The 12,722-nt window shown below is 57.3% G+C and overlaps 1 protein-coding gene and 1 pseudogene across 1 annotated transcript in view; both read right to left on the bottom strand.

Moving 5' to 3' along the window:
• Nucleotides 1–1,513: 1,513 nt before the first annotated feature.
• The window catches only part of AP3B2 (adaptor related protein complex 3 subunit beta 2), a 37,923-nt gene continuing 26,714 nt past the window's right edge, over nucleotides 1,514–12,722 (bottom strand). Inside the window, exons 19-31 of the mRNA XM_039858501.1 lie at nucleotides 9,406–9,592; nucleotides 8,164–8,282; nucleotides 7,962–8,061; nucleotides 7,625–7,702; nucleotides 7,107–7,230; nucleotides 6,613–6,796; nucleotides 6,409–6,469; nucleotides 5,981–6,087; nucleotides 5,564–5,792; nucleotides 5,108–5,192; nucleotides 4,766–4,863; nucleotides 2,047–2,185; nucleotides 1,514–1,944 (exon numbers count right to left, since the gene is read on the bottom strand). Coding sequence (XP_039714435.1) covers nucleotides 1,794–1,944; nucleotides 2,047–2,185; nucleotides 4,766–4,863; nucleotides 5,108–5,192; nucleotides 5,564–5,792; nucleotides 5,981–6,087; nucleotides 6,409–6,469; nucleotides 6,613–6,796; nucleotides 7,107–7,230; nucleotides 7,625–7,702; nucleotides 7,962–8,061; nucleotides 8,164–8,282; nucleotides 9,406–9,592 — 1,662 coding nt within the window. The 3' untranslated portion in view covers nucleotides 1,514–1,793. The remainder of the gene's footprint in view (nucleotides 1,945–2,046; nucleotides 2,186–4,765; nucleotides 4,864–5,107; nucleotides 5,193–5,563; nucleotides 5,793–5,980; nucleotides 6,088–6,408; nucleotides 6,470–6,612; nucleotides 6,797–7,106; nucleotides 7,231–7,624; nucleotides 7,703–7,961; nucleotides 8,062–8,163; nucleotides 8,283–9,405; nucleotides 9,593–12,722) is intronic.
• On the bottom strand, nucleotides 11,399–11,516 carry LOC120599451 (uncharacterized; annotated as a pseudogene).

The following is a 12,722-nucleotide window of genomic DNA, read 5'->3' on the forward strand; positions in this document are numbered from 1 at the left end:
AGGCCTGTGGTCAGGCTCAGACCACACCCAGACCTCCTGGTTCCACACTGATGCCGTACCCTACCTTTGCCGGGGGCACTTTCTGCCAGTCCCTCTGGCACTATCTGTGACTGCCCCCCTCTCCCCAACCCTCTCTGTGCAATTGTCATTTCTTATAAAAATTAACCCCACCTTCTTTCCCATGTGTAGACAGTGCCGATTCAGAGACAAAAGCGAGACGTCCACCATTCAAGTGCCCTTGTAGTGGGTCAGTCCCACCTTGGCACCTGCAGTGACAACAATAGTGACCGCAGGGACACTGGAGCACCGAGGTTCTCAAAGAAGCAGCGGCTCCAGCTGCTCTGTGGTGCCGCAGAGCCCAGCAAGTCCCCAGAGCCAGAGGCAGGGGTGTCGGCCGGCACTGCCTTTGTTCTTCTTCCCTGAGAGGGGGGCCATGCCTGCTTCACCCTCTTTCCCCGGAACAGACTTGTTCAGGTGCATCAGTGACAGAATTGTGGCTAAAGCTAGATTCCTGGTCCTGGACGACCAGAGGCTGAGGATCCACATCTCAAACTGTCACTGGAGTGTGTTCCTTGTAACCCAGTCCCTCAGTTTGTTCTGGGGGTGAAATCGATCCGAGGTCCAAACCAAGTTTAGGTAACATAGTAAGCTCCAGGCCCTTGGGGGGAAGGGGCGGGGATGTCACAATGCACGTTAGCACAGTAAAGGCTCTGAGAAGGCCTGTGGGAAATAAACTTATTTAAATCCATGATTCCTAAACTTTCTCTGTCACAGACTTTTTATTTTAGACCACGTGCTAATGGAACACCTTCTGCATCTTTGGGGACCACCTCACTCAGCCTCTTTCCTCACCAGGAGGTCTCAGGCAGGGCCTTGACCCTCACTGCCACTCCCAGGGGGCTTGTCCCAGGGATGGAGGATTCAGTATCCTCCCAAGTGTGTCCAGGGAGCAAGCGCTTCGGTGGCTGGGACCTTGTTAAAAAGGCGGGACCTCCAGCCCCACCCCAGCCTCCTGCTCTGCGTGTTACCACCACCCACCCACCACCCACCCCCCACCCCTCCGTGAGGTGACAAGCAGCAGTGTGAGAAACACCTGTCCACCCTCCACATGGCTGGTTGGGTCACCTCCCCAACCACATTTTGAACCTCGCACCTGTTTGGGCAATTTCTCACATTACGAATCCTCCTTCCCAAGGCCCATGAGGGGGACCAAGGGGACTGCTAGCCATCAAAGAGGCCTGGCTTTTGCAGAGGCTCATTGAAAGGTCTGGGGAGTTTTTCCAGCTCGGCCTTTCATCCTTGCTCGGATGTCTCTTCCACAGAGAAGCCTGGAGCCTCGGAGATGGTCCTCTTGGGGAGTCCAACCAGAGCGCCTCTGAGTCAGCCACAGCCTCCCCTAGAAGGTCAGCGGTGGTCATTCAAGGGTCAGACACAGTCACTCTTAGCAGCTCTCCCCGCCACCCCCTTGGATAGAACCCGAAAGAAAGAAAAGGTGAGCCAGTGTCTAGGGAGAAGACATTTATTTAGATTTTGCTACATAAATAGCTATGGAAAGCTGGGAGGACTGAAGGGAGCAGCCGCTGTCTCCCTCTGCACACTAAGGCCACCAAGGAGCCCGTGGGGATGGGAGTGGGGAGGAAGCCTGGGAATGACTGGGAGAGACAGGAACTCTGGGCGCTATCTGGCATGAGGCCCCCTATATGAGAGAGAGAAAAAAAGGGGGGTGGGGCTGACAGCCCAGATGTCATGAGGGAGAGAGAAGTGGGGGTCAAAGAAGTCACAGCACTTGGAAGTCACTGGGTCAGAGCCTGTACCACGTCCTTCACCAGCATGGTGCCAATCACCATCTTTTCGCTGTTGACTGTCAGCTGGGCAGGTCCAGCAGGCCGCGCGTCCAGGGTCAGCAGGACCAGGCTCCCACTGGTCAGCGTCCTCCCTGCAAACCTGAGATGGGGGTAGAGGGAGGGGCTCAGCCCTGGGGCATGGGACCCCTCCTTAAAATAGGTCCAAGAGCCCATCTCTTCCCCTCTGCTAGTGGCCTAGTACCTGTACTCATCAGACGTCCCACAGGGGACACGACCCAGGTTGGCAGTGGTGGTCACCTTCTGCACCACAACGTGGTCACTCCGACAGGCGTCCAGCAGCGTGAGCTTCTCCGTGATCTCGTTCATGCCTGTCAGCTTTCCTAGGGGCAGAGGTCATGATGCGGGCAGAGGCCTTGGTAGTTCACCTAGGTCTGCCCGCTGAGCATCCGCGCCAAGTTCTCAGGCTGGGCAGGTCTGAATGACCCTCCCCTAGCCTGGAGAGGAGGTACTTCCCTCAAGAACTCCCCTGGCCCTTCCTCAAGAAGCCTTTGTCGGCCTCCCAAGCCCACCTAGGGCTCCCGCCCACGCTCTTGACCAAAGACTGATTTGGCACTTCCCCATCGTCAAACATCTGGGCCACCAGCCCTTGATGGCCAGTCACTTCTCAGAGTTTCCCGCACCCTGGACCCCACATCCCTTGGTTCCTCCCAGGTGGCCCTCCAACCGAGTTCAATCCCTCGCGGCTCCTGAGGCTGAGTCCTCACAGAAAGAGCACTGGTGGCTGCTGCACTCCTGGCCAAGGCCAAGGCCCTGGTCCTCACCAGACAGGCCAGGGTCCGGCAGGCACATGCAGCCCTCACAGGTGGACCCCTAACTTCACCTGTGCAGTAGCTCCAGACCTGGCCAGGGCTTCTGAAGCCCCCAGGGACGCGCAGCACCCGTGGAACCCCTCGCTGTAGGGCTGACCTCTCCTCTTCACCCACACGCTCCGGCAGCTGAGTGTGCGCCTTCATCTGCCCTCCTGCCTGCCTTCTCCTCAGCCTCCCTCGTCCGGGCCTCTGCTGCTTCTCTCCCCCCTGAGAACGCCCCTCTCCTGCTGCTTCTATCCGCTCCTCTTGCCCTGTCCCTCTAGTCCCTCCATGTTCGAGCCTCCTTATTCCTAAGAAGTTCTGCCCAGAAGCAAGATTCTTCATCGTGCCAAGGCTGTGTCTCCCTCCCCATTCATGGCCAAAGTCCTCCAAAGACTCCAATTCCCTCAAGCCCTGGTTTCCTTCAACCCACTGCAGCTGGCCTCTGTCCCCATTTTGTAATGACCTCCTCTCTCTGATGCTGGCGGAAGCCTCCGGCCTGCTGGATCTGAAGGTCTCAGTCCCCCTGGCCTGCAGGCTCCCCGAGGCACTTCTGCCTTCTCCCTCCCCTCCTTTTCCTCCTGAAGGATGCAGCTTTTCCTCAAGGACAGTCCTTGGCCCTCTTATCTTCCCGCCCATCTCCCAGGGTGATCTCAGCCATATTTACAGCTTCAATTATCACTCTGTGCTCATGACTCCAGCCTTGAAGTGTTTCCCGGGCACAGACCCACATTTTTAGTTGCATACCAAACACCTCCTCCTGAATTTCCCAAACGCGCTGCAAAATCAGCTTATCCAAAACTAACCATGCTCTTCCCTCCTCCCTCACCCAAATTCATTCTTTCTTATTGCAGATCAGGGGTTTGGCAAATTACATCCGGCAGGCCAAATCCAGCCTACCACCTGTGTGGCCAGTAATGCTTTTTTAATATTTTTAAATGTAGGGGGAGATCAAAATGTTAATTTTATGACACACGAAAATTGTATGAACTTCAAATTAAGTGTCCATAAATAGAATTTTATAGGGACGCAGCCACACTCATTTATTTACAGATTATCGGTGGCTGTTTCTGTGTTACGACGGCAGGGTTGAGTGATTTGCAGCACAGACCACATGGCCCGCAAAGTCTAAAATGTTTGCTTTATGGCCCATTACAGAAAAAGTGTGCGACCCCTGGTCTGGGCGAAGGACACTGCCACTCTCCCTACCATCCAACCCAGAAATTCTGGAATAGCTTAGATGTGTCCCCTCCTCCTTCTCAGGGAAAGTGCCTGTGGCTTCCCTCTTCCCAGCACCACTCCCCCGCTCAGCCCTTCCTTCCCTGTCACAGCTCCAATCCTGGTCCTCACCCTCTCGCAGATCTACTGCAGCAGCCTTGCACCTGGTCACAGAGTTTGGTGTCAGGTCACACACCAAGTGAGTGGCAGGTTCGGAACTTCCACCAGGGCTCACGGAGCCCCCGTTTCTCCCATTTAGGCTGCCCGGCCTCTTTTCCTGCTGCGGGGGGCCGAGGGGGGGCGCTCCCAATTCCAGTCCAAGCTGTGACTGCTGCCAGATTCCTCTTTCTGAAGTGGAGGCCTGAACCTGTCCCCTTCCTCACTCAAAAACCTTCAGTGAGTCCTCTACTGCTAGGAAAATGAAACCTACAGTCCTTACTTCTCCAATGATGTAGTTGGACCCACTAACCTCTGTGAACCTTCCGGCTCTGAAATTCTAGGACTGAAAACCTTTACCGTAGCATTCGAAGCTTCCGGAAACTAGATCGAACATATTTTCAGCTTTGTTCTTACTCCTCCCCTGGGCTAGGGACTCCATGCCCCAAACCAAACTACTTCCTCCCTCACTTCCCGTAAACTTGCAACAACACTTACTCGTGATGTTTCCCCAGTTGGAATGCTGGCCTAGAATTTTCTGCCTGGCTGAGTCCCAACTCTCTCCAAAGTCTCACTGAGGTGTCCTGGACTCTGTGGAGTCTTTGCTGGAGCCACAGGCCACAAAGCCTCTGTGTCTGGTGCAGCTGAGGGTCCTTCAGCACGACCATGTCATGGGCTTCTCTGGTCCCAGTAGGCGGTGCTGAGTCCCCTCCTTTACTGCCCCCAGGGAACACTCACCTTGTTCCTTCTTGAACTCATTCTCACTCATGAACACGGGAGCCATCAGCTCCCCCACAGGTGGCTGAATGGAGACGTAGAACTGTCGAGTTTGGGTGCTGGGGAGGGTGGGAGAAGATGGAGAGAAAGTGAGGCCAGCATCTCTGCCCTCGCCTCCCGCTTTGTCTGGGGCCAGGGCTTGTAGGCAGCAGGAGAGTGAGGTGAGCCCTGAGGCCTTGGGACGGCTTCGGGACCCACCAGATCATGACATAGTCCCGCCAACCGCCACCTCCAGCTCCAGTTTGTTTTGATACCACCTCTCCCCAGCCCACCGTCCCACCCCACCATGAGATGAACAGGTACCACAGCTGGAAGTTGGCTGCCTGGGTTGAATCGCAGAAATTAATGCCCATGACAGCAGTGGCAGACTCTCCGGGTGCCAGGGACTCTGCAGTGGTACGAGACAGAGACGGGGGAGACACCATCACCCTCTGGACACAGCTCCTCTGTGGAATCCTATCTTTCTAGGCCCCAGGAGACAGTTCCTGGCTCTCTCCTAAAGTCTAAACTTCAACGCCCTTCTCCCGACCCTCACCCATTTAAGTCGGTCTTGAAACAACCAAGCCTCCAGCAGCTCCTGCCCTGATTCAGACTCGATCGTTTCCTAGTCTAACCTGTCCACCAGGACATGGATCGTGTTAGATGTCATCTCTGTGCCCCCCGAACCTGGCCCCTGGCCTGGCGCAGACAGGACATCGGGAGCCACAGAAAGACTGCCCAGGAGCCCCCTTCTCCACCATGTTCAAGGCCGTTCTGTACCGATTTCAGGAAACGCCTGGATGCTGATGCCAGCAGGCAGCCTGGGGGTGCCCACATGCAGGCTCTTGATGGGGGTGTCAGAGCTGTTGGAGAAGTGGACGTGCACAGACACCATGTGGGGATCCCCAGAGAAAGGCTGGCGACTGAAGGCATAGTCCACAGCCAGCCCCTCGCCAGCTACACGGTGTAGCAGCTCCTGCCTCCCGACTCCTGACACTGGGCTCAGCAGCTAGAAGGCAGGAAGCGGAGGGGAAGTATGCAAATGAGCAAGAAGGCGAGACCGTGTTCCAGCCTTGTCCCTCCCCAGGTTCCTCCAGCAACAGGGACTCAAGGCTATTCCCTCCATCACACCCCCTACACACAGGTCCACACCTTAGGAGGCAGCACAGACCTGTGTCTCTGTCCTGTCCCACTCACCGAGGGCACCAGCGGGGAGTCCGTGAGTGTCAGGCCCTCCAAGTCAGCAGCTAGACTGGTGGACACAGCCGTGGGGGGAGACACAGGCTGGACACTGGGAGGGGTGACTGTGGGAACAGATGAGGAGTACTGTGATGGGGAGAAGCAAAGTGGAATCGCCCTAGGTTGGGCAGGGAGCCCTGGGCTCAGGGAGCAGACTTTTCAGCACCACGGACAGCGGGGCTCGGGCCAGGCTGGTGGGTCTGAGTGGATACCCACCCTTGACCCCAGCTCCACACCTGCTGCCCTCTCAGGCCTGAAGGTGTGTTCTGTATGCTCCTCCCACTCCCCACCCCCCAGGTCCAAGGAACCCAGGCCAGAGCTCCCACAGGCCCTCCTGAGTCACTGTCCAGGCCACCTTCCCCGTGGCCCCTCCCACCCGAACTCACAGTCCTCTAGGTCAAGCAGGGAGATCTCCTTGGCTGCAGGGGCACTTTTGCCACCGGGAGGCTGAAATAGAAAAATGGGGAGTGGCTGTGGGGGGTGTGCCACGCCTCTTCCAGGCTGGCGGGAGATACCACGGTGTGTTCTGGATAATGGAGAAGGCCTTGGTCTCCAAGCCTGCTCCCCTACCCCCGCCCCAAGGTGCTCACTGTCTTCTTCCTCCAGGTGGCAGGCTCCACCTGCTCCTCCTCGCTCTCTGAAGACATCTCAGACTCTGAGGAGCTACTGCTGGAGTCGCTGCCCTCAGCTGAAGACGAGTCTTCTCCTCGTCCCTCTGCCACCTTCTTCCTCTTCTTCATCTTCCTCTTCACACCATCCTCCTCGCTCTGTTCACTGGAGGACAAGGGGGCAAACGGCGCTCAGGCTCAGACTGGACACCCACTCCTCACCTCCCGGAAGAGACGAGAAGCCCTGAAAAGTGGGGGCGAGGGTGGAAAGTCCGAGCCAGCTCGGACCCCTGACCTCTGGCTGCTTCTCTATGCTGCCCCCACGAGCCCACCTGCGGCTGGCCAGAGCAGCCGTGGCTTGAGCTGACCAGCTCGGGAGGAGGCCCAGGGGCTCGGGAAACTGGCCCGGGCTGCATGTGAGCCCTTCTCTTCCAGGGGAGGCCTTGAGCCCACCAGTCGCCTGGCTCCCCTCCTACCTCTCACTGCTCCTGCCCTTCTCCTCGTCCTCGTCCCGGTCTTCGTTGTCGGATGCGCTGCTGGACTCCCCCGAGCCGCTCTCACTGCTGCTCTTACTGTCTGACTCGCTCTCGGACCCGGGGTCTGCGGAGGAACCATTTCGGGCTTCTCTCCCTGTGTGCCGGCCTCCCTGGGTCCCAGGCAGGTGCCCTGGGCTCCCCGCTTCAGACTGTGCACTGAGGGTGCAAACTCTCCCCGTGACCTGCACTGGCCCCAGACACCAACTAGAGCAACTGGGACACAGATGGACCTGTACGGATACACTTACACAAGCACACACACTCCTGGGACCTGCAGTCGCTCAGGTGCATGCACACATACACAAGTACACACAGGCAGGGGCACACGCCCTTGGCCGTATGACCATGTAACACACACACACACACACACACACACACACACACACACACACAGCCAGCCAGCCACAAGGCAAGCACAGGGTGGGGAATAAGGGACCCCCACTCTGCTTGGATCTCACCGCTGTCTTGCAGACTCTGTGGGGCCTCCTGACTCCCCTCAGAGTCTGAGTAGAAGGGTTTCTCCTCCTTCCTCTCTTCTCCATGGAGCACTGGTCCATTCAGGTACTCTGGAGGTCGGGGGGTGTGAGAGGGGATAAGAAATCGTGGTGGGGGAGGGAGTGGTGCAGAGCTTTATCCTGTCACTTTCTATCTGTCCCCAGGAAGGAATCGGGGGGAAGCAGGAGCTCTGTCCATGGAGGGAGGGGACGCTGCCCACAGAGGGGCACTGCCAAACCAGGAAGCAGCAGAGGGCAGACACAGGGGTGTGGCAAATGAGGGGAGGGGATGGGGGAGCACTGCACGCCGAGCAGAGGGCACACGGCACACGGGGGTGGGGGACCTCAATGTATTCGCCCAGCAGGCCCACGTGGGTCTCAATAAGGGAGAGATCTTCTTCCTGCATGTGGGGAGGGTGTCAGTGGGGCCAGCACTTCAGACACCGCGGCTCCCTGCTGCCTGTCCCTCCACACGTGCAGTCCAACCCGCCACCCCTGCTGACCTCCACGTTGCGCACAGATGGGTCCGGGGCCTCCTCTGGCCAGTCTGGGAGCTCCTGGTAGCCCGTGGCCTTGGCATTGAGCAAGTGGGACAGCGAGCCCAGCTGGAAGTGGTCCCGGTCTGGAGACAAGGTTAGAGGTCAAGCCAGGGTGGCAGTGAGGCATTGCCCTGGAACTTGTTTCCTAGGGAATTGTTGCAATTCTGGAGGGGACTCTAGCTAGGGAAGAAAGGGTGGGTGTGTCCCTTAACAGCCTTTCCATGCTGGCTGCACCTTCAGGTCTATAGGCTGGAAAAGGCTGTCTTAGCCCAACCAGAGCAAGGCGGAGGGGCTGGGGCAGGTGGGACTGCAGAGGAGCGGACTCCGGGCCCGGAGGTGCTGCTGTCCTGTCTGCTCGGGTCTGCCTGCTGGGGCAGGAGAGGTGTGGTGTGGTGTCTCTTCCAGAGCATTGGGAACTGGAGGTCTAGCTGGGATGAAGACAGCAACCAAGGACAGCAACTGGGAATGGGAGGCTGGCCGGGCTGGGATAGGGCCGGGGCAGAGGAGGGCGGCACAGGGATTTGCGAGTGGGGACAGTATTTGGGAGGAGAGGGACTGTCCCCCTTCTTGCCAGGAAATTTTCAAATCTGCTCCGCAGATGTGGGTCCAGGGAAGAAAAAACGCAGAAAGCAAAGACAGCAGGAGAACGAGCGTTATGGAGGAGGCTGCCCTCCTGTGTGGGTTCCTGGGTCAGGGAATCGGAGGAGAGACCCTCTCCTGTCAGCCTCTCCGAGAGCCCTTGTCCTGGAAGATGAGCCCCAGACAGAGGCCAGGCTGGGGTTTGACCTCCAGTGACAGCACGAAGTGCTACAACTGCCTTCCCAGGACCCTTACGAATATACACCTCTCATTGTGTTTACTTTCTGCCCTCCTGGGCCCTTGAATTTAACGCCTTGCTATTGAGAGCCTGCTCAGGGAGAGATGGAAAGGGGAGCCTAGCGGAGAGGAGCTCATCCTGGCTGGGAGGGCAGAGACTGAGGTGCAGTGATGCTGGTGGTGGTTGTGGGCAGGTAGAGCAAGCCCTGGGTGCTGCAGGACCGGCAAAGGGTTGGGCAGGGGCAGGAGGGAGGTGCCTTTTCCAGAAATCCTGCCCACGAGAGCCTGGTGCCTAGCTGGGACGGAGACCTCAAAGGGAGATCTGGGACCAGGGTCCTGGTCAGTTCCTCCCCCGGCCCCAGGAAGGTCACTCCTGATTTCAGCTCCCACCTTTGAAAGATGACTCCAGGACGGGGGCTGGTTTGGGTGCCAGGAAGAGCTTCTTAGCATGGCGGCTGAGGACCCCGCCCTGCTCAGAAGGGACGATAAGCTGGCGGGTGAAGCGTGCTCGGTCACGGATATCATAGTTCTGGTCATACTTGGCTAGACTCAGCACATACTGGGTCAGCAGCTTGGTCTGGGGGGCAAGAGGTGGGTCATCAGACGCCAGAGAGGGTGGGGACACAGTTCTCAGAACCAGCCTCTGTAAGCCAGTACCTGCGTGCAGTGCTTCGGCTCTCCCCACGTCCCCTCCCACCCGGCCGCTGCACAGACTGCGTTTTCCCTCACCTCCCTGGGCCTGACCCCTGACCCCAACTTTGACCGCTGCCTCGGGCCAGCAAAAGACGTTGCCCTTTGGACCGTCCTCCTCTTGGCCTGTACTCCGCTCCTCCTCGGGTGTGTGGTCCCGTGGCCCCAGGCCCAGCTCCGCCCACTTAGTGCAGGCCACCTGACCTCTTCGCTCTGGGATGCCAGGGTGAGTGGAGGTCTGGAACATGCTCCCAGACCTCAGTGTCTAGGTGCCATCACCTAGGGGAAGCTGGATGACAGAAACTTCAGCAGGGGCTGCGCCCACAACCTTCGACTCACCCAGCAGATTCTGAGCAGCCCAGGGGTCTCACGACCACTATCCCCGCCTTGAAAGGTCCTAGTGACATTAGAGCGGCTGCAGCCACATGAGTTCACTCTCTGTAGTCAAGGCAGCCGCACCCCGGGACCTAAAATCTCTTGATTTCTACCCTGATCCCAGCCTAGTCTAACCTGTCTAACCTTCACAAAACGGCAGGGGGTGGCCATCGTTTCGGGAGTGTCTCCTAGTGAGAAGCATTGCCCTGGGTGCTTCACGCCATCTCCTGTCACCTCTACAATGCTCCTGAGAGGTGGTGCTATTGCCCCTTTTACAGAGAAGCATCACCAGGTCCTGGACTCGCCAAAGGCAACTCTATCCGCACTGCTGACCTATGGGGACAGCCCTCGTCCAGGTCCCCATCTCTATGACCAAGACAGTTAAAACACCAAGTTCCTACGTCCTGAGTCACTACAGCCAGAGTGACCGGAGCAGCAGGAATCTACGGAGAGGGCCTGGAAATGACTCTGGTCTTCCTGATGTTATGGTTATGTCGTGGTACATCCAGCCTTGGACATGGCTGACCCAGGTAATTCAGCGGGGGCATCAGGAAGGCGTCCATGAGTTGCAGAGCCCTCAGACGCTGGCCCAGAATCAGAGCTGCTGCTGTGGCAAAAGTCTAATGAGCCACTGGGACCCCGCCCCTACCTATAACATTGCCCAGGGGACTTCAGGGCTTCACGTTCAGTTTGGTCCCTTCCAGCACAGTGCCACCTGCAACACTGTTTGTGTCACAGAGTACTCCAAACCCCATCCTCCCCTAAGACGCCATCGCAACAGACTTCATCACAGACCTGCCTCTTCTCTGGCCAGACGCCGTCTCAGCAGCCAAGGCTAGTGGATGCCCTCCCTCATCAACCCGGTCCGGTCCATTATCAAGACCCTCCTGTTAACCCTCCTTTTGGTTGGAGAGTGTCCCCTTCCACAGACTCCCCAACTCGCTGATCAAAGACTCCCTCCCTCTCCGCTTAAGTCTTTGCTTCCTTTCTGGAAAGAAGCATTCAGGATTTGGATCTACCTGTCCACAGCCTCAACTGCACAATATAAGGGCTGGTCCAACCACCGCAGGATTTGCCCGTATTTTTCATTATCCTTCTCCATCCCAAGGACCCATTTCCCAGGATTATGACATCCAGTCTGCACCACCAGGACCCTACCTCTCCTAGCAGGACCCACAGGAATCACAGGCTGCTCAGAAGAGCCTGAGGGGCACGCTTCACTGCACTGAGAACAGACCAAGACTCCCACTGAGCAGTGCGCTCCAGCTGCCGGGAGAATTGTAGGTGGGGAACACTGATCCTTTTTTTTTTTTTTAAACGCCTACAGCACCTGGTCTTCCTAGGTGGTCTCCCATCCAAGTCTATCCAGGTCCGAGCCTGCTTAGCTTCTGAGATCAGACGAGACTAAACATGTTCAGGTTGGCATGGCCGTAGACACTGACGCCTTTTTAAGAACCTGTGCCAATACATCTGCTACCTTGCAACCACCTGTTAAATCACGTTGGGAAAACTGGCTACTCAAAAAAAATATATATATCCTCCCCTCACATACTACATAAAAACACGCTCTAGACAGATATGGCAGATAGATCCTCTGGCCCCCCCGGGCGGGGGATGGCTGGGATTGTTGTGGCCTTGCGGCAGTACCAGAATGTCACCTATGGCACTGGGATGGGAGACACGTCGCTGCTGTGTGCAAGAATGACCACGCACACATCCATACCACCTCCCTCCCACTACGCCAAAGATGCCTCTTTCTCCATCAGTCCCAGAAGAGACAGGGAAGAAAGAAGGGAGAAGGGAGGGAGGAAAGGCGAGAGGGACGAAAAAAAGTCTCTATGAGTCAAAGAACCTTTGTAAGGGGTCTATGCCTGGCAGGACCCACCTTCGAGTGAAGGGTTCCTGGAGGTCAGTGTCCATGTGCCCGAACAGCCTACGCTAAGTACCCTGATGGTGGCCAAGACCCCGTGTGTATGCCCAGGAGAGGGATTCAGCTATATACAGCTACAGCTCACTGTGCCAACCGCTTGCAGCTCTCATTGCTCTGTGTTTTGGGCTGTTTCCCCTACTTGGCTGTGAGCGTTTGGAGGCCAGCAAACATATCTCACTCAAGGTCATCACCCCAGGCGCAGCTCAGTGCCAGGCATAGTAGGCACTCAGGAAATGCACATTACATCGATCGATCAACAAACGCACTGGCAGCCAACAGAGACAACTTGGGGAGATACCACGTGGCCACACCCAGGCTTATGAAATGTGCCTACATCGACATCCTGAGGCTCAGCACTCTGGCTCAGTCCTGAGCCTGTCAGCCCCGCCCCCTCCCCATGCCCCGCTCCCTGCCCCAGGCCTGGGAGGCTCCCTACCCACACTGCTGCATCTTTTCAAATGTTCCTCCCACCTGCTCCTTCCTCCCATCTGAACAAAGGAGGCAAACATTTGTTCAGGGACCGAATGCTCCCCATGGTGCTCCCTCTACCTTCTTTCCAATCTGCTTCTCTCAGTCCTGACACCCACAGACCCGGGCCCTCGTTGCTTCCACACGTGACTGCTGTCCTTCCCGGCTCCCGACAAGAACTCCAGCACATGAGGACCCTGCCTGGTGTCCCTGGGGCCTACTCTAGCCACCAGGGGTCAAAGGA

Source organism: Pteropus medius, unplaced genomic scaffold (assembly GCF_902729225.1).
Source record: "Pteropus medius unplaced genomic scaffold, Ma_sr-lr_union100, whole genome shotgun sequence".
NCBI lineage: Eukaryota > Metazoa > Chordata > Mammalia > Chiroptera > Pteropodidae > Pteropus > Pteropus medius.